Here is a 26030-nt window from a genome sequence, read left to right on the forward strand (position 1 = left end):
TTGGGGTTTTTTTGTGTGTGTGGTGGGGGCTCTTATGTGAACTGTACAGTGTTTACCAGCATCCGTGGCCTCTTCCCACTCGATGCCAGTAGCACATCCCCAGAAATGTCTGCAGGCATCACTGAATGTCCCCAAGGAGGCAGAATCTAGGAGATAGATTGAGGAGATAGATCCTAGATCTATCTATCCTATCTATCCTATCTATCCTAGATCCTAGATTGAGAACAATCTAGGAATAGCAATTTTGATCAACAACCAAATACAATCTTTTTTCCAGTTAATTCTTTGATTTTCTTCATAACATTCTGTCCCTCTCCCCCTTGGAGATTGCTTTTACTTTTGGGGGGTGGGGGTGTTTCAACATTTTTCTTGGACAAATTATGAATTTTTAAATTGGAAATTTATACACTTTATAAATTTTAGTTCCAGTTTCTTAATTCTAACAAGGCTTTGAGTTTGCGTGGGATTTTGTTGAACCTGTTACTCAGTTTAGAGAGAGTTGACATCTTAATTTTGAGACTGCTAATGGAGGAACATGGTATAGCTCTTTATTTAGGTCTTTAATTTCTCTCAGTGTATTTCATGTTTTCCAGCATGTTGATCTTACACATTCTTTATTATACTTATTCCTAGGTGTTTCATTTTTGTGATACTTTAAATACTTCTTTTCCTATTTAAAACTTTTCATTGAAATAAAATTGAGTTTTTCTATTCCACATCTGTCTTGTCACTTTGTTAAACCTTTTAGTTTTGGTATTTTTTAATAGATTTCTTCAGATTTTCTTTATAAACAATTGTGTGTATTAATGAAAGATGGTTACTCTTCCTTTTATGTATGTGTGCATTTTATTTATTTTTTTTCCTGATTGAGATTTAATATAATTAGGAGAGCCATCAGATCTACCTGTTCTCTTATGTACCGTGTAATCATTTTCATTATTTTTTTAAAAACCCATCTAAAGAACAGTCACAGGCCTCTGATACTGTCACATATTAGTTTCTTTTTACCTGACACTAAAGCTCCTTGCGTTTTTCTGTTGCAGGCCCTGGAGATGTACAAGGATGATTGGAACAAAGTGTCAGAGCACGTTGGAAGTCGTACTCAGGATGAATGCATCCTCCACTTTCTGAGGCTTCCTATTGAGGACCCTTACCTTGAGAATTCGGATGCTTCCCTGGGGCCCCTGGCTTACCAGCCTGTCCCTTTCAGTCAGTCAGGAAACCCAGTCATGAGCACTGTTGCTTTTTTGGCATCTGTGGTGGACCCTCGTGTGGCATCTGCCGCAGCAAAAGCAGCTTTGGGTATGGACTTCCCTGAACCACATCGCCAACATAGTCGTTTCAGATCATGGTTTACTACTTTACTTTGTATACATGTTGTCCTAGATTTAAGTGTTATCAGCTGCAATGTTCATTTCAGTTATACAACAGAAAATCAGACATTACCCCTTGATGTTATATTTAAAAGTATTGCAAATTTATTTATTTATTTATTTTTTCTTTTAAGATTTATTTGAGAGAGAGTGCATGGACAAGACGGGTGGTTGGGGGGAGAGGGAGAAGGAGAAGCAGACTCCCCGTTGAGCTGGGATCCTGACCCAGGGCTTGATCCCAGGACTCTGAGATCGTGTTGTAAGCCAAAGGCAGATGCCCAACCTGTTAAGCCACTCAGGTGCCCCTAATATATTAATAGTTCTAAAATTAAGACCATTTATTAAGAATCGGAGGGGCAGGGGCCGCCTGGGTGGCTCAGTGGGTTAGGGCCTCTGCCTTCATTCAGCTCAGGTCATGGTCCCAGGGTTCTGGGATTGAGCTCCATGTCGGGTTGTCTGCTCAGTGGGGAGCCTGCTTCCTTTCCTCTCTCTCTGCCTGCCTCTCTACCTACTTGTGGTCTCTGTCTGTCAAATGAATGGATAAAATTTTAAAAAGGAGGGACACCTGGGTGGCTCAGTGGGTTAAAGCCTCTGCCTTCGGCTCAGGTCATGATCTCAGGATCCTGGGATCGAGCCCCACATCGGGCTCTCTGCTCCGCAGGGAGCCTGCTTCCTCCTCTCTCTCTGCCTGCCTCTCTGCCTACTTGTGGTCTCTGTCAAGTAAATAAATAAAATCTTAAAAAAAAAAATTTTTTTTTAAAGGAAAAAAAAAAGAATCAAGAGGGCAAAACAGAGTTTTTGTGGTATATTTTTAAATTTATTTGGACTTTGACACAACCAGCCAAAGAACCTTTTAACATTGTTTGATTTTATTATAATTAGAACTTTCTCATGCTTATAAAACCCTTTCTTGGATTTTTGGTTGTTTAATACTTGTTGTTTGCCTTACTGTCTAGCCTGTAGCATTAGATTAAGTTTGGCAGAAATTCTGATTGTTACTGATGAAAATTTGGAAATCTCTATTTATACAGCAAGATACTGTAACATGTAAGTTAAAACACAGAATCATAGAATTCCATTAGTCTACATGACCATCTCATCTGGTGTTCTTGTTTCACTAAGGTAGATTAAGACTGAGTCCCCAGAAAGGTCACTGCGTGCAAGACCCTACCTAATGTGTTGGATTTCCTAGTGGTTTACATTAAAGCAAATATTTGTGCAAAAACAAGTCACACTGTTCCATTTGTTTTCTTGAACAGAGGAGTTTTCTCGGGTCCGAGAGGAGGTACCACTAGAATTGGTCGAAGCTCATGTCAAGAAAGTACAAGAAGCAGCACGAGCCTCTGGGAAAGTGGATCCCACCTATGGCCTGGAGAGCAGCTGCATTGCAGGCACGGGACCTGACGAGCCAGAGAAGCTTGGTGAGTTTTGGCTGTCCCCAAGGACAGGACTAATAGATGTCGTATTTTCCTATCACCTTGTTTAAACAATTGGGTTTGTTTGCTTATAGTTTTATAACGTCTGTTTATATACCTTTTTATTTCTATTAGGTTGAGAACAATGATTAGTATCAACTTGTTACTTAAGATTAGTATATGATTTTTTTCTCTTATCCCTTCGTTCTATGGTGATAGAATTTAAAGGTTGTCTGAGAGCTGTTAATAACATCACAGCTGTGAAGTATCTGATGCCAGGTTGGTTTTTTGTTGTTGTTTTTTTTTAAGATTTTATTTATTTATTTGACAGAGATCACAAGTAGGCAAAGAGGCAGGCAGAGAAAGAAGGGGAAGCAGGCTCCCCGCTGAGCAGAGAGCCTGATGTGTGGCTCCATCCCAGGACCTTGAAATCATGACGTCAGCTGAAGGCAGAGGCTTAACCCACTGAGCCACCCATGTGCCCCAGTGATGCCAGGTTTTAAGATTTTTTTTTTTGTTAAATAATCTCTACACCCAGCTGGGGCTCAAAATCAAGACCCTGAGATCAAGAGTCACACGTTCCATGGACTGAGCCAGCCAGGTGCCCTGTGATGCCTGTTTTTAGATCTAGGTTTTGAGCATGTGAACATAAGAATTCTGACAGGACTTTGTGATTATTTTAATTTTTATGTTGCTGGCTAGGTCTAAATTTGTTGGTTTTTGTTTTCAGTTGAGGTAAAATTCATATAAAATTCTCTGTTTTAATCACTTACAGGTATACAGTCTAGTAGCTTCTAGTACATTCACAGTGTTGTGCATCCATCCCAGTATCTAACTCCAGAATACTTTGGTCACCCCGAAAGATAATTCCATACCGGTTAAGCAGGTGTTTCCCATTTCTTCTCTCCTTGGCCCTGGTAACCACTAATCTTCTTTCTGTCTCTATGGGTTTGCCTATTTTATACATTTCCTGTAAATAGGATCATACAGTGTGTGGGCTTTTGTGTTGACTTCTTTCACTTAGCATAAGGTTTTCAAAGTTCATCCATTTGTAATATAAGATCACTACTTCATTCCTTTCTGTGCTGAGTAATATTCTTTCAGTGGATACACCACATTTTACTTATCCATTCATCAGTTCACATATATTTGTATCGTTTCCATTTTTTCACTATTTTGGATAATGCTGCTATGAACATTGAGGTACAGGATGTTTTGTGAATATGGGTTTTTTTTTGATTGTCGGTACCTAGGAGTAGGATTACTGGATCAAATGGTAATTTTATGTTTAGCTTTTTGAGAAACTAGCCAGCTGTTTTCTGTAGTGGTTGTACCATTTTATGTTTTCACCAGCGACATATGAATGTTCTGACTTCTCCATGTCCTCACCAACACTTGTCCCTCCCCACCCCCACTTTTAAAGGATACACAACTGGAATGTTTGTGAAGTGGTTTTCATTTGCATTCAATTTGGCAAGTATTGCCATCTCAGCAATACAAAGTCTTCCATTCCTTGAACGTAGGATGTTTTCCATTTACTTAGATCTTCTTTTAAATTGTAATTTTTTTTTAAATTTTATTTTTTATAAACATATATTTTTATCCCCAGGGGTACAGGTCTGTGAATCGCCAGGTTTACACACTTCACAGCACTCACCATAGCACATACCCTCCCCAATGTCCATAACCCCACCCCCCCTCCCAACCCCCTCCCCCCATCAACCCTCAGTTTGTTTTGTGAGATTAAGAGTCACTTATGGATCTTCTTTAATTTAACCACTATTTTGAAGTTTTTGGTCTTGCCTGTTGTGCTCTTGGCACCTGTTTTACATTTCCTTAAATTTATTCCTTTGTATTTTATTCTTCTGAATGCTTTTGTAAGTGAAATTATTTTCCTCATCTTGAGGGGAAAGCATTTCATTATTTTTTTTAAAAATATTTTATTTATTTATTTGAGAGCGAGAGAGAGTGAGAGAGAGCATGAGCGAGGAGAAGGTCAGAGGGAGAAGCAGACTCCCCGTGGAGCTGAGAGCCTGATGTGGGACTCGATCCCGGGACTCCAGAATCATGACCTGAGCTGAAGGCAGTCGCTTAACCAACTGAGCACCCAGGCGCCCAAAGCATTTCATTATTAAGTATGATGTTAGCTATTGGATTTTCCTAGATTCCTTTTATCGAGTTTAGGGAAATATCCTCTATGCGTAATTTGTTGAATATTTTTATCCGGAAAACATGTTGGAGTTCACCAGCTGCTTTTTCTATATCAATTAAGATGACCATGTGTTGTTTTTACTTTTTTCTTTAAATATGTTGTATTAATTGATTCTTGCCTGTTGAACCACTTTTGCAGTTCCAGGATAAATCCCACTTGATCGATCATGGGAATGTTCCACGTAATACTCTTCTCGGATTTAGTTCGCTTCTAGTATTTTGTTGAAGATTTTTGCATCTGTATTCATAAGGGGCATTTGTTTAGTATTTTTCATTTTTTGTGGTAACTCTATCTGGTTTGATATCAGGGTAGTACTTACCTCTAAGAATGAGTTAAGAATTGTTCTTCATTTTTTTGAAGAGTTTTGAGAATTATTGATGCTCATTCTTCTTTAAATGTTTGCTGGAATTCATGTAGGAAGCCATTAAGTCCTGATTTTTTTTCTTTAATGTTTTCTGGGAACTGATTTACTCTGTTTACTTGTTTCCTATTTAGGTTTATTTAGTCTATTTTGGTTTTCTATTTAGGTTTTTAGGTTTTCTATTTAGTCTTTTTAGGTTTTCTATTTTGGTAGTGTGCCTCTTTGTAGAAATTTGTTTATTTCATATACATTGTCTCATTTGTTGCCCCCCCCACACACACACCAAAATCATAACAACCAAAAGTGGAAACAACTCAAATGTCTATCAGCTGCTGAATGGATAAACAGAATGTGGTTTTGCAGTGGAGTATTAACCATAAAATGGAATGAAATACTGACATATGTGACCTCATGGATCATCATTGAAAACATGATAGGTGGGGGGAAAAAGGTGAGAAGAAACAATACATTATTTAATTCCAACTATATGGAATATCATGAACAGGCAGATTTATAGCTACAGAAAGTAGATTAATGTTTGCTTAGGGCTAGGAGGAACAGGCAAAGGGGAATGATAGCTAACCGGTATGGGGTTTCTATTTGAGGTAATAGAAAGGTTTTAAAATTTACTGTGATAATGATTGCACATATCTTGGAATATACTAAAACTTATTCAGTTGTATTTTAATGAGTTGATTGTGTGGTGTGTGAATTATATCTAAGTAAAGCTATTTTTTAAAAAAGTTTATAATGGGGGTTGCCTGGGTGGCTCGGTTGGTTAAGCATCTGCCTTTTGCTCAGGTCATGATCCCAGGGTCCTGGGATCTAACCCCACATTGTGCTCCCTGCTCAGCGGAGAGCCTGCTTCTCCGTCTCCCTGTGCCTGCTGTTCTGCCTACTTGTGCTCTCTATCTCTCTGTCAAATAAATAAATAAATAAATAATTTAAACAAAGTTTATAATGTCTTTTTATATTCCTTTTTATTTCTATTAGGTTGGTAGTAATGTCCCCATTTTCATTCCTGATTTTAGTAATTTGGTCCTTTTCCCCCCCTTCATCAGTCTTAAAGACATCAATTTTACCAGCTTTTGATTTCAGTGATTCTTTCTGTTGTTTTTCTGTTCTCTATGTTATCGCCACTATAATTAATCTTTATTCTTTTATTCTACTTGGTTAAATCTGCTTTTTTTTTTTTTTTAAGATTTACTTATTTGAGAGAGAGAGAGAGGGCGGGAGGGGCCGGAGGTAGGGCAAGGAGAAGGAAGGAATCTCAGGCAGACTCATGCTGAGCATGGAGCCCACCATGGGGCGTGATTGCATGACCCTGAGATCATGACCTGATCTGAAATCAAGAGTTAGATACTCAACCAGTTGAGCCACCCAAGTGCCCCAAAGTATGCTCCACTTTTTAATATTTCCTTGCTTTGGAAGATGGGATATTGATGGGATATTTTTTCTTTATTAATATTGACTTCTATAGCTGTATAAATTTCCCTCTCAGTGCTCCTTTTACTGCATTCTGTAGGTTTAGACATATTTTTGTTTTCATTCTTTTCAAAGTATTTCGTAATCTCCCTTTTGGTTTCTTCTTTAACCCAGGGGTTGTTTTAAGAGTGTGTTGTTTATACACCAAATTAGTGAATTTTTAAATATTTCCTTCCGTTCCCAATTTCTAATTTCATTCCATTGTATTCAGAAAAGACAATTTGTGTGGTTTCAATCTTTTAAAATTTATTGAGACTTTTTTTGTTGCATAATATATTGACCTAGTGGGTGTTCCTTTTGCATTCTGCTGTTGTTAAATGGCATTATCTGTGTATGTTTGGTCTGGCTGATTTATAGTGTTGTTCAAGGTGTCTGTTTTATCATTTTTCTAGTTGGTCTTCATTGAAAGTGATGTCTTGAAATTCCAACTGTTGTTATTGAACTATCTGTATTTCTTCCTTCAGTTCTGTCTGGTTTTGCTTTGTATATTTTGTTAGTTGTATACATATTTATAATTGTTGATCTTGCTCATGAATTGGCCCTTTTATCATTACATAACATCTTTCCTTTTTCTCTTTTATCTTTTTTTGCCTGTAAGTCTATTCTATTTGGTATTAACATACCACTCCAGCTCTCTTTGGGCTACTGTGTTTGCATGGAATATCTTCTTTCTCTTAATTTACTCTTCAATCTCTTTGTGTCTTTGGATCTCAGATAGGTGTCTTATAGACAGCATATTGTTTGTTGGATTTTAGGATTTTGCAGAATTGGGTTGTACCTTTGGTTCTGCCCTGTACAGCTCTAGCACTTTCAAAAGCTATTTAACCTTCATTAGCTCTGAGTTCTCTCAGGTGTGACATGAAAGTGATGGTTAGATACTCTCTCCAGTGTATTTCATAGTTATGCTAGTTTGTGATATTAGACAGATGACATTTTGCTGCTAAGGAATTCTGATTACTTTAATTTATTACAAAGAGGAGTAAAATTTTAGGAAAGTAGCTTCATAAGCAATACCTGGCTTCTCAAATGGCAAGTGTTCCTATATGCTAAAAGAGGCTAATTTTCACACCACGGGACACTATTTCATACACGATTATCAGTAGTGTATTCCCAACATTTCTTACATTGTTCATTTTTTTCTCTTCATTATGAAACAATTTCTGATGAGTAACTCAAGCTAAAGGTTTCTTGTTGTCACCTCGCCTCATTCCATCTCTGTCTCAGTTGTGTACAGTTTATTAATTATGCTTCAACTGCAGTCATTTTTTATTTCTCTTTGATTTGTTCTTACAGAATAAAGGGTATGTAAAATAGAAAGTGAAACTGCCATGCAGGACTCCACAGATGACCCCATCTGACCTCCTGGGGCTCTGTTGTGAGTGGTCTGAGTAGATAGCACTGAGGTCTCTTCAAGCGTAAAATCTCATGGTCTCCGTGAGGTTGCATAGGTCCTATCCCTTTTGTTCCCTCTGCCTTCGTGAAAGTATCAGTCTAGGAGTCTCATTTTGCAGATATCTGGAAGCAGATTTTCGGATTAATCAAACCTCTTACTCTTAGCCCTTAGAGCAAATTAATTGACATTTTTTTTTTTTTACTTGTTCTTATCAGAGTATCCATAGTATTTCTTGGTTTGAAATACTGTCTTAGATGGATACCCAAATTAGCAAGCCGAGCCACATCCCTCTTGCTTTTTACTGATTCTGCACCACCAGGCAGTGCCCAGCTCAGGCAGGGGAAGCCTGGACCTATTGAATGCCTGGGAAATGTCTTACTTCCCTCGACTTTTTTGTGGTTTTGGTTCATTTGCAGCATCTTTTGGATCCCTGTGGTCATGGAATTGAAAAGGGTTGGCACCACCTTCTTAGTGTGATTCAAAGAAGTTTCTGTACTTAGCAAAATCGGGGACAAGTTTCTATATGTGGATCTATTTTTTAAATTTTGGTAGGTGATCCCATAGAGCATTAGGGGTTAAGAAACAGGTTGCAAATGTAGCCATTTCTAATTCAACAAACTCAAAATCTAGCGACCTCAGTCTTTCTGGGGTCCTTTTTCTGACTGAGTAGTGAATGGATGGTTTCCACAGGGTGCAAAGCTGGGATCCGACTGCTGCAGGAAGCACTGGAGGCGGCAGGGGATGATTCTTTGAATGGCACGGAAAGTAAACTTCATTCATAGTAGCTGGAAATAGCCTATCAGAAAACCTCTCTGAAGTACAGTGGATGCTCACTAGTTGCAACAACAGAATTTGGGCCCTTTTACCATTTAGTAAGTGTAAAGGAAAATACCAATATAATATGACTATTTGGGAATGAGTTGTAAATAGAATTGTAACTTAATGCTGACCTATGATAGTTAATGGATTTATGTTGGGCTGTGACTGACAGAATAAATTAAGAGACAGCAAATGGTTCTTGGGGTAGAATTGGCTCAGCAAAATTGTGTTGTGAAGGCAACAGTGTACCTCCTTTCCTTCTGAGCCACATTCCAGATAGGGAGTTCACAGAAAGGAGGTATTGATTTTACATTAAAACTGACACTTGAGGGGCGCCTGGGTGGCTCAGTGGGTTAAGCCACTGCCTTCGGCTCAGGTCATGATCTCGGGGTCCTGGGATCGAGCCCCGCATCGGGCTCTCTGCTCAGCAGGGAGCCTGCTTCCTCCTCTCTCTCTGCCTGCCTCTCTGCCTACTTCTGATCTCTCTCTGTGTCAAATAAATAAAATCTTTAAAAAAAAAAAAAAAACTGACACTTGATACTACAAAACAGTGTCACTGATTTGAAATAGAATGATGCAGGATTTTCCTTATCAAGATACTGTACTTGAATGGGGAGTTCACAAACTTTCTATTGTTAAACTTAATTTACTATTCTGTCCGTATTAACTTATATTTATTAACAGTGGTAAAATGACAATACAGGAAAAAATAAGTAAGTTTCCTTGTGAAACACAGGACTCCTCTTGGATTTCTCACACTGACCTTTCTAACTTTTCATTGTGGGTTTGGAATGTGGGGAGTGTTTGGTAAAATCTGGAACACCTCTTATTTTCATTTTAGGTGACTTCTAGGAATTCTTGAGGAAATGAGTGCTCACTTCTCAGAAGGGACTTATCATTTCTCCTCTTTAACTCTACTCATTCAACAGTGTCTACTGACTTCTCTAAATCTGCATGGTTTTTTGTTTCTGTTTGGCCAGAGACCATTCTGGGAATAGAAAAAATACTGATATTTGAGACTTTTTGCATTTAACTAAAAATATTATCAGATTTTATTTGCCCAGTTATAGGGGAAGGTGAGGGAAGTTAAGAAATGAAATGAAAAGAATTTTTAAACATTTTTCAGAAGTTGTTGGAAATCAGCATTTCTTTGTGACACGTTATATAGGGGTTTTCTGACTGGGGCTTTGAGGGTTGTTTTTTTTTTTAATAATCCTTTGGAGGAAGTGGCATTTTATTATAAAACCAAGGAAACTAAGTTTTATCAGATGACGTAGACTTGTGAGAATCTGGTTTAAATTTTGAACCTAAATATCCAGTCCTAAATCTCAGCCTCTTTTTATTGTAGCCTGCTGCCGGAAGTAACATGTGTTGGTATGTCTGTATTTTTCATTCATTGAACAAGGATCATTTAAGACCTTAGCTCCATTGTACTGTCCTGTCTTATATCCTACGGGAAATACAGTAGGAGGAGACCCAGGTCCTCTTGAAAATCTATAGGAGCTACATAAGGAGAGGCAAATGTACCAGGAAGAGCAGCTAGATGATTCATCTCTATGAGATCAAGTGCTTAGAAACCCACGCCAGAATTTAGTCAGAGTGAGTCAGTGTACAAGCCTGCATTGCATTGCATAAGCATTCTTGAATGGGAGGTCAGTCTTGGACTTTTTTTTTTTTTCCCCCTTTTAACTCCTAGGGATAAATAAGACTATAAATGTGTTGTTACCCTGTCATTTCATTGTGTTTTAGGTGCTAGGGTACTGGTGACCAAAACATACCAAAATCCCTGCCTGCAAGGATTGTATATTTTCAAGGGGGAAGATGAAATACGTGATACATAAAACTTCGATTGTGTAAATTAAATGTAAATATGTAGAAAGAGTATGTTGGCTGGTAAGTGGTATGGTAAAAATTAAAGTAGGATTAGGAAGATAAGTGTGAGTGTATGGAATTGCAATTTTCGTAGGTCAAGGAATATTTTACCAAGAAAGTGACATTTGCGCAAAGGTGTGAAGGAGTCATCAGACATCTAAGGTCAGAGTGCTGTGGGCACTGGGAGCAACCACTGTACAGGTCCCTAGACGGGAGCTGCCTGGCATAATTGAGGAATAGCAAGGGGAGATCATGGACAAGTAGTTGGACCACACAGTAGCGGCGGTTATGGGAGATGATGAGGGGCTTATGGGCTGTTGTAAAGTTTTAATTTTTACTCTAGGTGAGATGGAGCCAATGGGGGGCTTTGACCAGAAGAGTGTCAGGAGTGCCTATATTTTTAAAATTCATTCTACTAGGATGAGAACATCACCTGTCTAGGAGTTGTTAAATTGATTTATTTCACAGAGAACTTATGTAATACATTTGAATATCAAATATAATTTTTTTACCATATCATATAAATACTTTTTTTAAAAGACTTATTTATTTATTTGACGGAGAGTGAGACAGCCAGAGATGGAGCACAAGGAGGGGAAGTGGGAGAGGGAGAAGCAGGCAGCCAGATGCGGGGCTCAATCCCAGAACCTGAGCCAAAGGCAGATGCTTAACCACCCAGCCGGCCCTATTAAATACTTTAGTAAATTTCTCTTTACTTGACCTGGAGACTTGACAGAATAGCCTTCTGATAACCCGTTTACTTGTAGTCAAACATACTGAAAATACTGAAAGGATAGCGCAGTGAGATTTTGTGGGCCTACCAGTTAGGTTCAACTTTGCTGTATCTATCTAGCAGTCTAAATGATTTTTATTTTGTTTTTGGTGAACTATTTCAAAGTAAGTTGTAGACAGCATGAGTCTGCACCCTAGATAATTCAGCATGCGTCATCTTATAGGAATAAGGACGTTCTCCTATATAATTAATGCATATAGTGCATCTTGGTCCCTTTTGAGGCTGGCAGCCCTTCCTCCCCCAGGGAGTTGGAATGTATGTGCATATTCAAGGGTCTGTCGAAGACTTATTTATTGTAACCCCCATTTGTATTTCCTGATGTCAAGTATTGGTTTTATTTATTTAATTTTTTGCCTCTGAGTAGATTTACTGTCTGTATCTTAATTTTGGTTTAGAGAAATTTGAAAGATTGAGTTAATCGGTGCTTGTTGCTTACAGTTGACTATGTATGCTCTAGGGCTATTGAATCACAAGTAGAACGTTCAGAGAAGATTCTTTTATGTCAGTGAGTAGATTGTCCACTGAGCTCCGTAACACCCTGTGGAATATGGGGCTGCAAAGAGTGTATCTTGAGCCATTGGCCCCCCTCTGTGTAGAAGAGCCCAATTAATCACTTCTAGTTTTTAGGAAAGTTAAAAACTAGTCTCTAGTCCATCAGGAGATTAAGAGCATCCTGACAATAATGTCGAAAGGGTCACTTTCTAGGAACAGGAAACCCAGAAGTGACTGTTCTAGTTCTTGCCTCAAGATACTAGTCATTGCTTATAAATAGCTTCATTCTTCTCATCACGAGGATTTCCATAACATTTTAAAAATCAGGCACTTTTAGAACACCATGTGTGAAAATATGCTAGGCTGGTGAAGCTAAGCAAACAGTGGAACAGTATTTGATTATGGGACTTCCATCACGTAGAGTGGCTTCTCTGTCCTCTTTGCCAATATTCTGTTTGAAGGGCTCTTCTAGATATCAAGAGGCAGAGAAGGATAGAGTCACTTTTCTTAGCAGCTTATAATTGGACATTTAACCTCTAAGGACTAGCTAATGCTGGCTGGGATTTAAGTAACTTGGCTAAAGACCCATATTTATTAAATGGTAGGATACGTATTTCTAGGAAGAAATTGGCTTCCATTATATAATGTAATTATATAATGCTTTTGGGGACTTTTATCAAATTAGGCCTTTTGTTTACTTGATGGAGATCTCTTGCTATAGGCTACTATGTAGGACATAAGTAATACCCTCTCTTCAGGGCATCTGGGTGGCTCAGTCTTGGTAAAGCATCCAACTCTTGATTTCAGCTCAGGTCATGATCCCAGGGTCTGAGATGGAGCCCTGTGGTCAGCAGGGAGTCTGCTTTTTTCCTTCTCCCTTTCCCCGTGCTCCACACCTCACTACACACACACTCTCATACAAACAAGTCTTAAAAACAACCACAACAACAACACTCTCTATTAATTGGGTCTGTTTTTTGTGATGGGCTACACGTGTGTAGAAAAATAATTCAGTGTTCAAGGATTAGGGTCATAGTAAAGCAAAAATATACATAGTATTAATTGTTCAAGGAGGACTGTAAGAGTTAGCACAAAGGGACATGTAAGTTTAGACTGAGGAAGACTTCACAAAGAAAGGATTTGAACTGAACAATGGGAAGGAGGTTTAGGATGTCAGTGAGCCAGGCTGGAGGAAGGATTCGGTTCTGCAGAACAATGAATAAAGGCACAGAGATGGTAACAGAGGGTGGGACATAAACTGGCTTAGCTGCAACCCAGAGTTCAGATAAGGACAGGGAGAGATCAGATGCACAGCTAGATGGGAGCAGAGTCACAGCGGATGGTACAGGCTGCAACTGTATACTGGTAGCTCTACGGAGCACTCATCTACTCCAGGGAATGACATGGTCTGTTTCCCGGAAGTGTTGAGTGAGTTCCTACCATCGGCCTTACTCCGTTCCCTGAGAAGACACAAATTATTGGACCTGCAGTTCTCAAACATTTTTGGTCTCAAGGCTTCTTTATGCCCTTTAAAAATAATGAGGAACCCAAAATGCTTTAATTTATTTGAATTATATCCTTTGATATTAACTGTATCTGAAATTAAAACAGAAACTTTGAAACCAAAACAATACACAGGTGCATGTTCCTGTAGCTGACTTCATTGTGCGTCATGCAGCTTCTGGAAAGCCATGCTCCACTCTTAGTAGAGGAGAGTGGAAAGGCAAATAACATTTTTGTGTTGTTATAAAAATAGTTTTGACCTTGGGGACCTTTCTGCCATGGTTGGTGGGGGCGGGGGGGGGGGTGGTACCTGGACCACACTCTGAATTGCTGATTTAAACATTTGTCCTTGAAGAATATTCAGTTAGGGTGGGGAGACATTATAAGTAGGTAGGTAGGAAAGGGAGGTAGAAAAGAAGGAAGGGAGGGAGGGAGGTGAAAGACAAAAGACAAATATAGGTAGAGGCCCGAGTGAAGGAAACAGTTATGCTTGGGTCATTTAGGGAAGACTTCACTGAGGCAATAACTTTTAAACAATAAGGAAAGAGGAAAAAAGGATAAGCATGTGTGGCATATTCTGGAAATAATACCAAGAAGTACTGTGACCAAGTGCAGCCAAACAGATGTGTGTGGAGGGGGTGATTTTTTTTTTTTTAAATATTTAATTTATTTATTGGACAGTGAGAGATCACAAGTAGGCAGAGAGGCAGGCAGAGAGAGAGGAGGAGGAAGCAGGCTCCCCCCCGATGTGGGGCTTGATCCCAGGACCCTGGGACCATGACCTGAGCCGAAGGCAGAGGCTTTAACCCTCTGAGCCACCCAGGCGCCCCGAGGGGGTGATTTTGAAGGGCTTTTACCTTATGGAAATCAAGAAGTCGCCAGGAAAAAGAAATAACAGGATTCAGTCTGTTTTAGGAAGTACCTGCAGACAGTTTACAGATGACGGGCAGGAAATGGAAGAGTTCCCACCAAATAATCATAGTTCTTTCCCGGAAGCATCATTACTTATTTGTAACTCCACTTTTTTTTATTTTTGCAGGCATTTCGTTCTCTCCTCCAAGTGGCCTTTCCTGGTTCTTTCAGCTCTTAGGGGTTGATTCCTAGATCTCCTCATTCTCCTTTTGCTGGCAGTATTATCACTGGACTAAAAAGCACTTGGTTGCCAAAGCTAGGAGAAAGGTGTGGTACCCATGGAGGACAGTGTTCTGGCCTGGTGGGTGGAAGGAGATAGAAGCTCAGCACTCCAAGGGTGAAAGAGACATGCAGCTAAAGTAGGTTTGGGGGTACCGGGCAAACGTGGAGGCGGAGGCCTGGAGTCAGTTGGGGGATCAGTGTTGCAACATTGTGGGAGACAGAACAAGAAATAGAGTGGAATCAGACTGGTATTACCATTTCCTGAATCTGGTCTCTGAAGATACTGTTATCTTGTGGCTGCCAGCTAATTGGCCTCTCAGCCTTGGTTGAGTTTTGTTCAAACGTCCAGGAGGTGTATAGATAGTCTGTTGCTGCATAGTCCGTTATCACAAAGCTGGTAACTTGAAACTGGATATATTTATTGTCTCATTGCTTCTATGATTCAGAAGTTTGTGCGTGGCCTAACGGGACCCTCTGATGGGGATGTTGTGAGGCTGCACTCAAGGTGGTGGCTAGGTTGTGTTCGCAGCTATTAAAGAATCCACTTCCGTGTTCACTCCTGTTGTCAGAATTTATTTATTTCTAGTTGTAGAACTGAAGGCTCCAGCTCCTTGCCGGCTGTTAGCCGGAAGCTACCCTCAACTACCAGAGGCCACCACCCACTGTTCCTCACCAACCGCGCTTCCCCACCATGGCAGCTTGCTGCATCAGGCCCGCAAGGAGAGTTTCTAGAGTGAGTGTAGTAAAGAGGGGGCCTCCTATAACTGAACATTGCATCGCCTTGCCCTTGCTCTGTCGGTTAGATACACCGTCACAGGGGCGCATGGGTGGCTCAGTGGGTTAAGGCCTCTGCCTTTGGCTCGGGTCATGATCTCGGTCCTGGGTTCCGGCCCCGTGTTGGGCTCTGCTCGGCGAGGAGCCTGCCTCCCCCTCTCTCTCTGCCTGCTTGTGATCTCTGTCTGTCAAATAAATTAATTAATTTAAAAAAAAGAAAGAAACACGTCACAGGTGCTGCTAACACTCAGGGGAAGGGGACTGTACAAGGACATGAAAACCATGAGTTAGGGATCTGTGGGGCCACTCTAGAATCTCACCACCTTGGTAGCCATTCTCCCGGGGTTCTGGTCACACCCCCTGTTTGCCAGTGTCCCTCAATTCCCAGCATTAACGTTAAGACCTTAAGAGTTACAGACCTCCACAGTATCTGTATTCATAAGCAGGATTGTCACAGTATGAACTTTACTATCAGAAGGTTCAGCAAACATTTTCTGTAAAGAGCCATGATAAAAATTTCAGGCTCCTGCAAACCAGACAGTCTGTGTCATAATTACTCAGACCTGCCTTTGTAGTGCAAAAGCAGCTGTAGACCATATTTAAACAAACAAGTGTGGCTGCATTCTAATGAAACTGTATTTACAGAAATAGGCAGCAGGGCTGTAGTTTGCTGACCCCCAGTCAATCAGATCGGTCAGCTGTCTCTGACCCATTAATAACATTTTTTTTTTTATTTATTTATTTGACAGAAATCACAAGTAGGCAGAGAGGCAGGCAGAGAGAGAGGAGGAAGCAGGCTCCCCACTGAGCAGAGAGCCGAATGTGGGGCTCGATCCCAGGACCCTGGGATCATGACCTGAGCCGAAGGCAGAGGCTTTAACCCACTGAGCCACCCAGGTGCCCCCCATTAATAACATTTTAAGAGAATGGGACAAGGGCCAGTCATTCATGACTGACCCTTTAAAGGAAAATCAAAAGTCGCATGGGGAGGGAAAGTCACAGAGGGCCTGTCAGATTGGGAAGGACCTTTGGAAGTTCAGGACAGAATGAGAGCCCTCTGTTGGTGTCACTGAGGCAATGCCACGGGCCACGGCAAGAGCTCTTGTTAGTAGAGAGGTAGGAGTAGGGTGCAGTCCTAATAACTAATAACATAGTTAATGCTAGTAACATTAATATCGTTGAACACTTACAGAGCCATGAAATATTTTGCATGAAATAATTCGTTTAATCATTAGCACTGCTCTTAGGAAGGAGTGCTATCATTGTTCTCCTCTTGTAGATAAGCAGACCCAAGCATCTGTCAGCTAAGTAGCTTGCCCACGATCACTTCAGTCAGTCACTTCAGGGGCAGAATTTGAACCTAGACAGTCTGGATCCAGAACTCGCCCACTTCTTCTAGAGTAGGGGCGAGGAAATTTTGGTTCTTAGGCCACATCCAGATTGTCACCTGCGTTTAGTTAGCCTGTAGTATCTGAGAATCGTTTTTGCATTTTTAAATGGTTGGAAAAAATAAGAGTACTCTTTTGTGACATACAAATGATAGGACGTTGACGTCTCAGTGTCTATAAAGTTGTATTGAAACACAGCCACACTCCTTCAGTCCCAGGCTGCTCTCACAGCCAGGGCTGTGCTGCTGGGGAGAGCTGGCGGCAGCTAAGCCTCATGCACCCAGCAGAGATGTGGAGAGGAGAGCTATTCTCTGCCCTTCGCAGAGCCCTGTTCTCTGGCATAAGGTCTGACTGTGAACCGTGATGCTGGTATTTTCCCCTGGCTGACTGGGCAGTCCTCTCCTAGCTCAGTTAGTTATGTGTCAAAGGATTTTGTACTTTCCCCGCCTTTGTGTGTTTGGCATTGGCCCACTGGTTTATGTTATGTGCCTCCTTGCTTAAATTTGGAACTTTTTAAAAAATCATTCTAGTATCATCTTCATTTATCCCCGCAGACACGGGTCAGACCACACATTTGTAGGGAAGGATTCTCAGCCGGCTAGTTTATAGACGTCAACAAGACGGCATGGCATATGGGAAGGGGTGCAACCTCTTCAGCGTTTACGCTTCCAACCAGAATTCAGACCAAAGAGAAGCTGTTGTTTTGTGTTCCTTTTTCCAAGAAGATGTCTAAAAGCAGCTTGAAAAAATGTTTTGTAGGATAGAAACCACTTTCCATACTCCTCCACATGGCATCTTGAGGAACACACAACTCCTAATTAACTCTTAATAGACATCTCATTAAAGGTCTGAGCACTGGCCGCAGGCTTCTTCCCTTTAACTGTACCATCATTGTATGGATAGGTGTTAATATTATGTGACTGTTCATCATGGGCTCATAGCTAATAAAAAGATTTAATATCAAATGTGACTGATTATCAGCTTTTAAATGACGACCCACAACCTCTTCAGAATGTGGAACTATAGGTTGCGGGTTGTCATTTAAAAGCTGATTATCTTAAAAAAAAAAAAATACTGCACTCCTCCCACATAATACTCACTCTATAATTAAGCTGACTTAGCAAAGGTGGCCTAAGGCCCATTCAATTAACAGTAACTTGTGAAGTTAGGTTTGTTGTTTTTTCTTTTTAAACTCCATCTGTGTTTGGTTTTTGTTCTGTGTTTGGTTTTTGTTCAAATTTCGTTTTTATATCTTAATGTGTCATAATGCATGCTGTGTATTTCATCTGAGCTAAGAATTAGAGCATTAAAGGAGCACCTGGGTGGCTCAGTGGGTTAAAGCCTCTGCCTTCGGCTCAGGTCCTGATCTCAGGGTCCTGGGATCAAGCCCCACATCGGGCTCTCTGCTCAGCAAGAAGCCTGCTTCCCTCCTCTCTCTCTGCCTGCCTCTCTGCCTACCTGTGATCTCTGTCTGTCGAATGAATGAATGAATGAATGAAAGCATTACCAGCATCTCTGTCTCTCCCTTGTCTTTTCACTTCCCAACTGCCAGCACTGAGAATCCTAAATTTTTAAAAATTTTTTTCTTCTTTTTCTTTTTTTGAGAATCCTAAATTTTGAAATAACATTCCATTGCTTTCTGAGTGACTCTTATCACAAAGAAAGATGTACTGAATATGTTAGATGTAATTTTGTTTTTAAACTTTATAAAACATGGTTTATTTGTACTTCTGAGACTGTTTTCCTTACTCTTGGGTTTTCGGTGTGTATCTGTGTAGTTACAGTGTGCAGGTCGGCACAGGTCATTTACGTCCACTGCTGTGAAATAGGCTGTGATGTGATGTAATCCACTTTAATCGTCTGTCCTTCCATTACTGGATGGGCATTTTGGGTTGTTCCTCTTAATGTTGCTGTTTGTTGCATCTCAGACGTGCATGTCCAGTCTTGTTCGTACCTCACAGGGCACCTCTGTGCAGGGTTTTACTGAGATGAGACGCTTCTCCAAGGGTGCTTGGTGGACTGGTTGTCACACTGGGACAAGGAGTTGGCATCATTCAGCGGCCCTCTGTTTAAATTGGTTGTTACTTTTTCATAAGCTGAATTTTTTGGTGAAGGAAATTTAGAGCATTGAATATTTTGAATGTTGAACCTTGATCATTCTTGTGTAACTTCTTACTTTGTTGTAGACTAATCCTGTGAGTTGTAGGGTTTTAGGAAATTCTGGTTTTTTCCCCAGAGTGAGTGAGTGTATGTATCAGTTGACACTTGGACCATAACACTCAATCATACACTTCCTAGTGTTAGGCTCTGCGGATATAGCGGGTGTAAAGTAACATATCATTATGGTTTTATTTTATTTTTTTATTTTTTAAAGATTTTATTTATTTGAGAGACAGCATAACCAGGGGGAGTGGCAGAGGGCAAGGGAGAAGCTGGCTCTCCACAGAGCAGGGAGCCCGATATAGTGCTTGGATCCCAGGACTCCCGGGATCATGACCTGAGCCAAGGATAGACACTTAATGGACTGGGCCACCCCAGGCCCCACTCCGTTGTCATTTTAAATTACACTCCTCTGTAACTCATTTGAGTATCTTCTGTTTCCTGGTCATACACACATCATTCTATAACATAACTACTTTGTCTTTTGCTCACTTTTTAATTAATAGTTTTTATGATTTGCTTTTTATAAATCTGATGCACTGCTATAGTTGCTGTGCTGCCTGTGTTTTCTCCTGTTTGATCATTTGTTCTTTCTTCTTGGCAACTTTTAATGAAAAGAAGTCCTTGATCTTATTAATAGAGTGAAGTTGGGGCTCCTTGGTGGCTCAGTCGGTTAAGAGACCGACTCTTGATTTCGGCTCAGGTCATGATCTCAGGGTTGTGGGATCGAGAGCACCCCCTCATCAGGCTCTGTTCTAAGCGTGGAGTCGGCTTGAGATTCTTTCCCTCTCCCTGCTCCTCCCACCACTCACGTTCTCTCTTTCTTAAACAAACAAAATCTCTTTTTAAAAATAATAAAATAATAGAGTGAAGTTAATTAGTCCTTTATGATTAGCACTTTTTGTATCATGTTGAAAATACAGTTCAGGTTTTGCTGTTTTCATGTGTCTTTATCTAGAATTGGTTTAACATGTGGAAAGTGGTTGCTTCTGTATGTTAATTCTATAGCTAACCACCTTGCCCTGAGATGATTTCTAGTAACTTTTTCGGCAAATTCTTTCAGGTATACAGTTCTATTCGCTACAATCAAAACTGCTTGCTTCATTTTCTTAGTTGACTACTTTGGGCTACAGCCACTCTGGCAGCATGGAGGGTGTGCCTGGATGGCTCAGTGGGTTAAAGCCTCTGCCTTCGGCTCAGGTCACGATCCCAGGGTGTTGGAATCGAGCCTCGCATCGGGCTCTCTGCTCAGCGGGGAGCCTGCTTCCTCCTGCCTCTCTGCCTACTTGTGATCTCTGTCAAATAAATAAAATCTTTAAATATTTTTATTTTTTATTTTTTTATTTTTTATTTGACAGAGAGAAAGAGATCACAAGTAGGCAGAGAGGCAGGCAGGGAGAGAGGGGGAAGCAGGCTTCCCGCTGAGCAGGGAGCCCGATGCGGGGCTCTATCCCAGGACTCTGGGATCATGACCTGAGCCGAAGGCAGAGGTCTTAACCCACTGAGCCACCCAGGTGCCCCAATAAATAAAATCTTTAAAAAGAAAAAAAGGGCGCCTGGGTGGCTCAGTGGGTTAAGCCGCTGCCTTCGGCTCAGGTCATGATCTCGGGGTCCTGGGATCGAGTCCCACATCGGGCTCTCTGCTCAGCAGGGAGCCTGCTTCCCCCTCTCTCTCTACCTGCCTCTCTGCCTGCTTGTGATCTCTCTCTGTCAAATAAATAAATAAAATCTTTAAAAAAAAAGAAAAAAAAAAGAGAGAGAGAGAAAGACATGGTAACACTGTTACCTGTGTCCTACTCTTGATTTTGGAGGAGATACTGTCAGCATCTCTGCAGGAAGGATGGCGTTTGTTGTAGGATTATTGATAACAGTCTTTTGGGGGCTCAGGAGCTTCCCTTGTTTCCTGGGTTTTCCAGGAGCTTGTCTTGAAAAATATTGAGTTTTATCAGATACTTCATGGGTGTGATTAAATCTATAAATTTATAGACTCATAAATGTTAAATTATCTTTCTGATACTGTCGTATTGATTTATCATAATGTGCCTTTTTTCTACACTGCTGTATTCTGTTTTCAGGTTTTTTGCTTAGGAGATTCTCATTTGGGATTATGAGTGAGATTTAGCCTAGTGGCTCTACTGTACCTTATCTGTTGTCTGTATCTAATTTGTAAATCAAAAGTATACTGGCCTCATAGAATGAATTAGGGGGTATTCTCTCTTCTTTTCTATAGAAAAGTTTAAGTAAGATTGTGTTCCTCTGTTCCTTACAAGTTTTGTAGAATACCCCCAATAAAAACACCTGGACCTGTAGTGGTTTGGTTTAAGTTTTAAAATTATTTTTTTTGTTGTTATGGGACTACTCAGGACTTCTTTTCTTCTTGAATCTGTTTGGTAAAATACATTTTCTAGTAATTTGTCCATTTAGTTTTTCTATTTGGCATAAGTTTTTTTTTTTTTTTAAGATTTTATTTATTTATTTGACAGACAGATCACAAGTAGGCAAAGAGGCAGGCAGAGAGAGAGGGAGGAAGTAGGCTCCCCGCAGAGCAGAGAGCCCAATGCAGGGCTCCATCCCAGGACCCTGAGACCATGACCTAAGCCGAAGGCAGAGGCTTTATCCCACTTAGCCACCCAGGCACCCCTGGCATAAGGTTTTTGGGAGTTCTTTGTCGCTTCCAATTTGACCTTTCCCCATTAATAGTTATGACCCTTCTTCCAGTCCTTATACAATTAATTTGTGCCTTCTTTGTCTTTTCTTGATCTATCACATCAGTTTATCGACTTTATTATTTCAAAGAACCAGGTTTGGGGTATATCGAGTCTTTCTGTTTTATGTTTTAACTCTATCGTAGTTTTGTTTTTTATTGCTTTGATTTTTATCCTTGTTATGTTTTTCTCTGTACCTTCTATATTCTGTTCTTTTTCTGCTTCTCAAGAATATAGAGTGTGTAAACATCAAGCTTTTTTTGTTTTTCTGATAAAAGTTTAAGAAGCCTTTATATTTCCTTCTTCGTGCTATTTTTACTGACTCCCAAAATTACGTTTCTAAGCACAGAGAAATTTATCTGTATATTTTAAACTTAATTTCATTGCATTATGGTTAGAAACCTTGGGATGTGTGTCGCTGACTTTTTGAAATCTGTTAAAGTTTGCTCTTTACTTAATTTGTGACCAGTATTTTTAAATGTAACATGTGAGGTTGAAATTAAATACATGTGTATTCTCTGGTGAGCATAGAACCAGCTTGCTTCATTTACATCCACTGTTGATCTTAATTGAGTAAAGTATATTCAAATCCCCACTGTGAGGCACATTTTCACTTCTGTCCTGCCGTTCTGTCAGCTTTTGCATTATGTAGTTTGACACTTTTATTAGGTTCCTAAAAGTACAAAAAGTTAAATTTTCCTGGTGAATTAAGCCTTTTCTTCATCACATTGTCACCCTCCATTTCTAACAGTGCTCTATTCTTGACGCCTGTATTAAGTAACAGTACTGTGAAAACAGCACCATTCCTTGGATTGGCTTTTGCCTGGCTTACCTTTTCTTATGCTTTTGTATTTCCCATTTTCATGGTCTCCGTATGGATCATTTCTTTAGAGGTGTTTTATAGCTTTGTACTTTTCTTTTTACCTGGTTTAATCTGTTTCCCTTTGCTTTATTTCTAGAAAATTTTTTGATCTTTTGGGTTTTTTAAAAAATCTCTGCACATCTCTCATATGCTCTTATTGGCTGGAGATCTTTAGTATTCTCTCTTTTAATGATCTGTTGCATTGACAGCTGTGCTAGATTTGGGATCTGGCAGATCTCATCTTGGTAGTAATCCTTGAGTGCTGAAACTGTCGATTAATGTTTGTGCTCAGTGTTCGTGGCTTCCTGTTTTGGTGTTTTGCTCTGCTCTTTGTGAGCTCATTACTTGGAAAAACTGAAGAGGATTCTGTTTCTCTTAATAGCCAGGGGTTGCCCCTGGCTTGAGATCCCATTTGGCCACCTCCTCTGGCCGGCTCTGTAGAATCCCGGGCTTCTTCTCCTGCCCTGGATCTGGCTGGTCCAGGACTCCGCTTCCTGATGCTGAGCTCCTCTAAGCAAATATGTCTGGGTGTGACCCTGGCTCCACTCCTTCCACACTCTGGCCCCACTCCTGGCACTGTAGTCTTCTGGTGTTTTTTGGAAGGTGGTAATCTATCTAATGCGAGATTCGTGATATCCCAGACTATCATGTCCCCGAATTCTGGAAGCAAGGTTTGCTTCCATCTGCAAGAATTAGAGCAAGAGGGATTTTCCTATTCAATAACTTTAACACAATTAGTTTTAAATATGTTTGTTTAGATATGTTTTTTAAGTATTCTCATTGAGGATAAATGCTGTTAGTCTTGTCGTTTACAAGAGGATAATATTCGAATGAAAACTGTAGGATATTTGAATGTTTTTATTTAAAACCACAGCAAACCCTCATTATGTGTGAAATATGTGTTTCTGTATAAAATTCTAAAACCAAAAATATTTATCTGATTGTATTTTGTTTGTTTTTAAAATCTTCATTAATGGGGCGCCTGGGTGGCTCAGTGGGTTAAAGCCTCCGCCTTCGGCTCAGGTCATGATCCCAGAGTCCTGGGATCCAGCCCCGCATCAGGCTCTCTGCTCAGCGTGGGGCCTGCTTACCCCTCTCTCTCTGCCTGCCTCTCTGCCTACTTGTGATCTCTGTCTGTCAAATAAATAAATAAAATCTTTAAAAAAAAAATAAAATAAAATCTTCATTAACTTCCTAGCTACAGCATATAGTTAAGACTCCTTTAGTACCACATTCAGGGTCTTCCTCCTGAGGCCCTTACATGCATTATAGTCCCTCCTTCTCATCTCTTCTCTCTCATCTCCCCCTTCCTAGTCATCACCAAGGACTCCCATTTTCCCCATGCCCTTGATTCTTTCTGTCTCTTCCTTTGAAATGTCTTTCTCTATCTTGTACTATCCACCCCCAACCCCAGCCATGTCTGCATGGCTGTAACCGTTTATTCTTCCCCAACTGAAACAGTCGTGCCCTCTGTGCTTCTCACAGCATCTCCTACATACATGTCCGTGATGGACTTCGTGCTTTGTGTCTTTCCCAGCCAGAATGTGAGGTCCTGGAGGTTCAGTGAATATCTAGCTCAGCATTATTTCTCCAGTACATGAAATACTCAAAATACATACTCATTAAGCATTGGTTAAATAGTAATAAGTTACTTGGGGCTCTTTTTTGCTTTTTCGTACTTAAAATTTTTTAAGGCTATTATTTTTATGCATGCAGAACAATAAAAACCCTCAGTACACAGCTACATGCATTTCCACAAATTAAACACATTCACGTAAGCAGCCCCAAGATCAAGAAGCAGCTCATTACCAGCACCTCAGCCTGTCTCCCCCCTCCCCCGCCAAAACGCACTACTTGTCTGCCCACCCCTTCCCTGGTTAATCACTGTCCTCATTTCTAACACATTGATTACTTTCGTCTGTTTTTGAACTTTGAAATTAATATAATCATAAAGTCTGTGTTTTATGCTAGACTTCTCATGTCAGCCTTACGGTTGTGAGACTTGTCCATATTATCGTGCATACTCATGTTTCAAACATCACAGCTGTATGGTAGCTTTTACCTTTGTTCCATATTGTGTTACTTGTTCTTATTCTTCTCCTTGTAGAAGGGGCTGAAGAGGACAAAATGGAAACAGATACTGATGGTCAGCAGCCTGAAAAGGTGAAGTCTATCCGTTTGAATTCTCCTATCACAGAAAAGACACAGAGAGAGCATGCCTTTCATAGCATAACGGTTGGGTTTATTTTGATCTTTGATCCCTTTCAGGGAACTACAAATGATTCTATCAGCCATTGGACTTTGCTGGTTTAAGGTATAAGTCTCACAAAGCATAGCAGAGGACATTTTTCACTTAACACATTCAGGGAAGACTTACCCACTCCCCAACCTTTCCTTTTTTATCCCTTTCAGGCACAGTTGGGAAAATGAATACAAAATTGTGGTTTTTATGAATATTGAATTATAGGGTTTGGTCCTGTACTTGTGCCAGAAGAGAATTATAGAATATTAAGGGATTTTTTTGTAGGAGAGTTAACTGCCAACAGGAAAATAATTAGTAAAGTCTTAGTGAGAAGGTGGTATTTGAGGTAGGTTTTAAAGAGCAGGTAGCACTGTAAAGACTGAAACTTAAGTAGAGGTGAGGGACTCAAAGATCCCACTGGCCGTGGGGGAGGGATGCTGACGCCAGGGTACAGAAGGCGTCAGCAGAGTGCCCTGTGTTCATGACCCACTCTCCAACTCAAAGAGGTTCTAAATGCCCAGTGAGTGTGGCAGAACAGGACCTCACAGCGTCCTCGAGATCAGGGGCACATGATTTAAAAATGGGCAAAGGACCTGAATAGACATTTTTTCCAAAGAAGACATCCAGATGGCCAGCAGACACATAAAAAGATGCTCAGTATCAGTCATCATCAGGGAAATGCAAATCAAAACTACAGCGAGAGACCCCTCACACCAATCAGAAAAGCTAATAACAAAAAGACAAGTGTTGGCAACAGTGTGGGGAGAATGAACCCTTGTGCACTGTTGATGGGAATGCAGTTTGGTTCAGGCACTCTGGAAAACTGTGGAACTTCCTTAGAAAGTTATATGATCCAGCAATTCCGCTACTGGGTATTTATCCCAAGAAAACGAAAACACTAATTCAAAAAGATAGGTGCACCCCCTGTGTTCACTGCAGTATTATTTATAATGCCGAGACATGGAGGCAACATGAATGTCCACTGATAAATGAATGGATAATGGAGAAGCGGTGTGTATCTCTCACACGACAGGAATAGTATTACTC

The 26030-nt window shown here is 40.4% G+C and overlaps 1 protein-coding gene across 3 annotated transcripts in view; it reads left to right on the top strand.

Annotated features, from left to right (window-relative positions):
- Positions 1 to 26030, top strand: part of SMARCC1 (SWI/SNF related, matrix associated, actin dependent regulator of chromatin subfamily c member 1) — a 176743-nt gene that overhangs the window by 101361 nt on the left and 49352 nt on the right. For all 3 annotated transcript variants that reach the window (XM_047695163.1, XM_047695168.1, XM_047695176.1), the window contains exons 20-22: positions 1044 to 1302; positions 2633 to 2794; positions 24849 to 24904. In XM_047695163.1, the coding sequence (XP_047551119.1) occupies positions 1044 to 1302; positions 2633 to 2794; positions 24849 to 24904 (477 nt within the window). The remainder of the gene's footprint in view (positions 1 to 1043; positions 1303 to 2632; positions 2795 to 24848; positions 24905 to 26030) is intronic.

This window comes from Lutra lutra, chromosome 1, assembly GCF_902655055.1.
Source record: "Lutra lutra chromosome 1, mLutLut1.2, whole genome shotgun sequence".
NCBI lineage: Eukaryota > Metazoa > Chordata > Mammalia > Carnivora > Mustelidae > Lutra > Lutra lutra.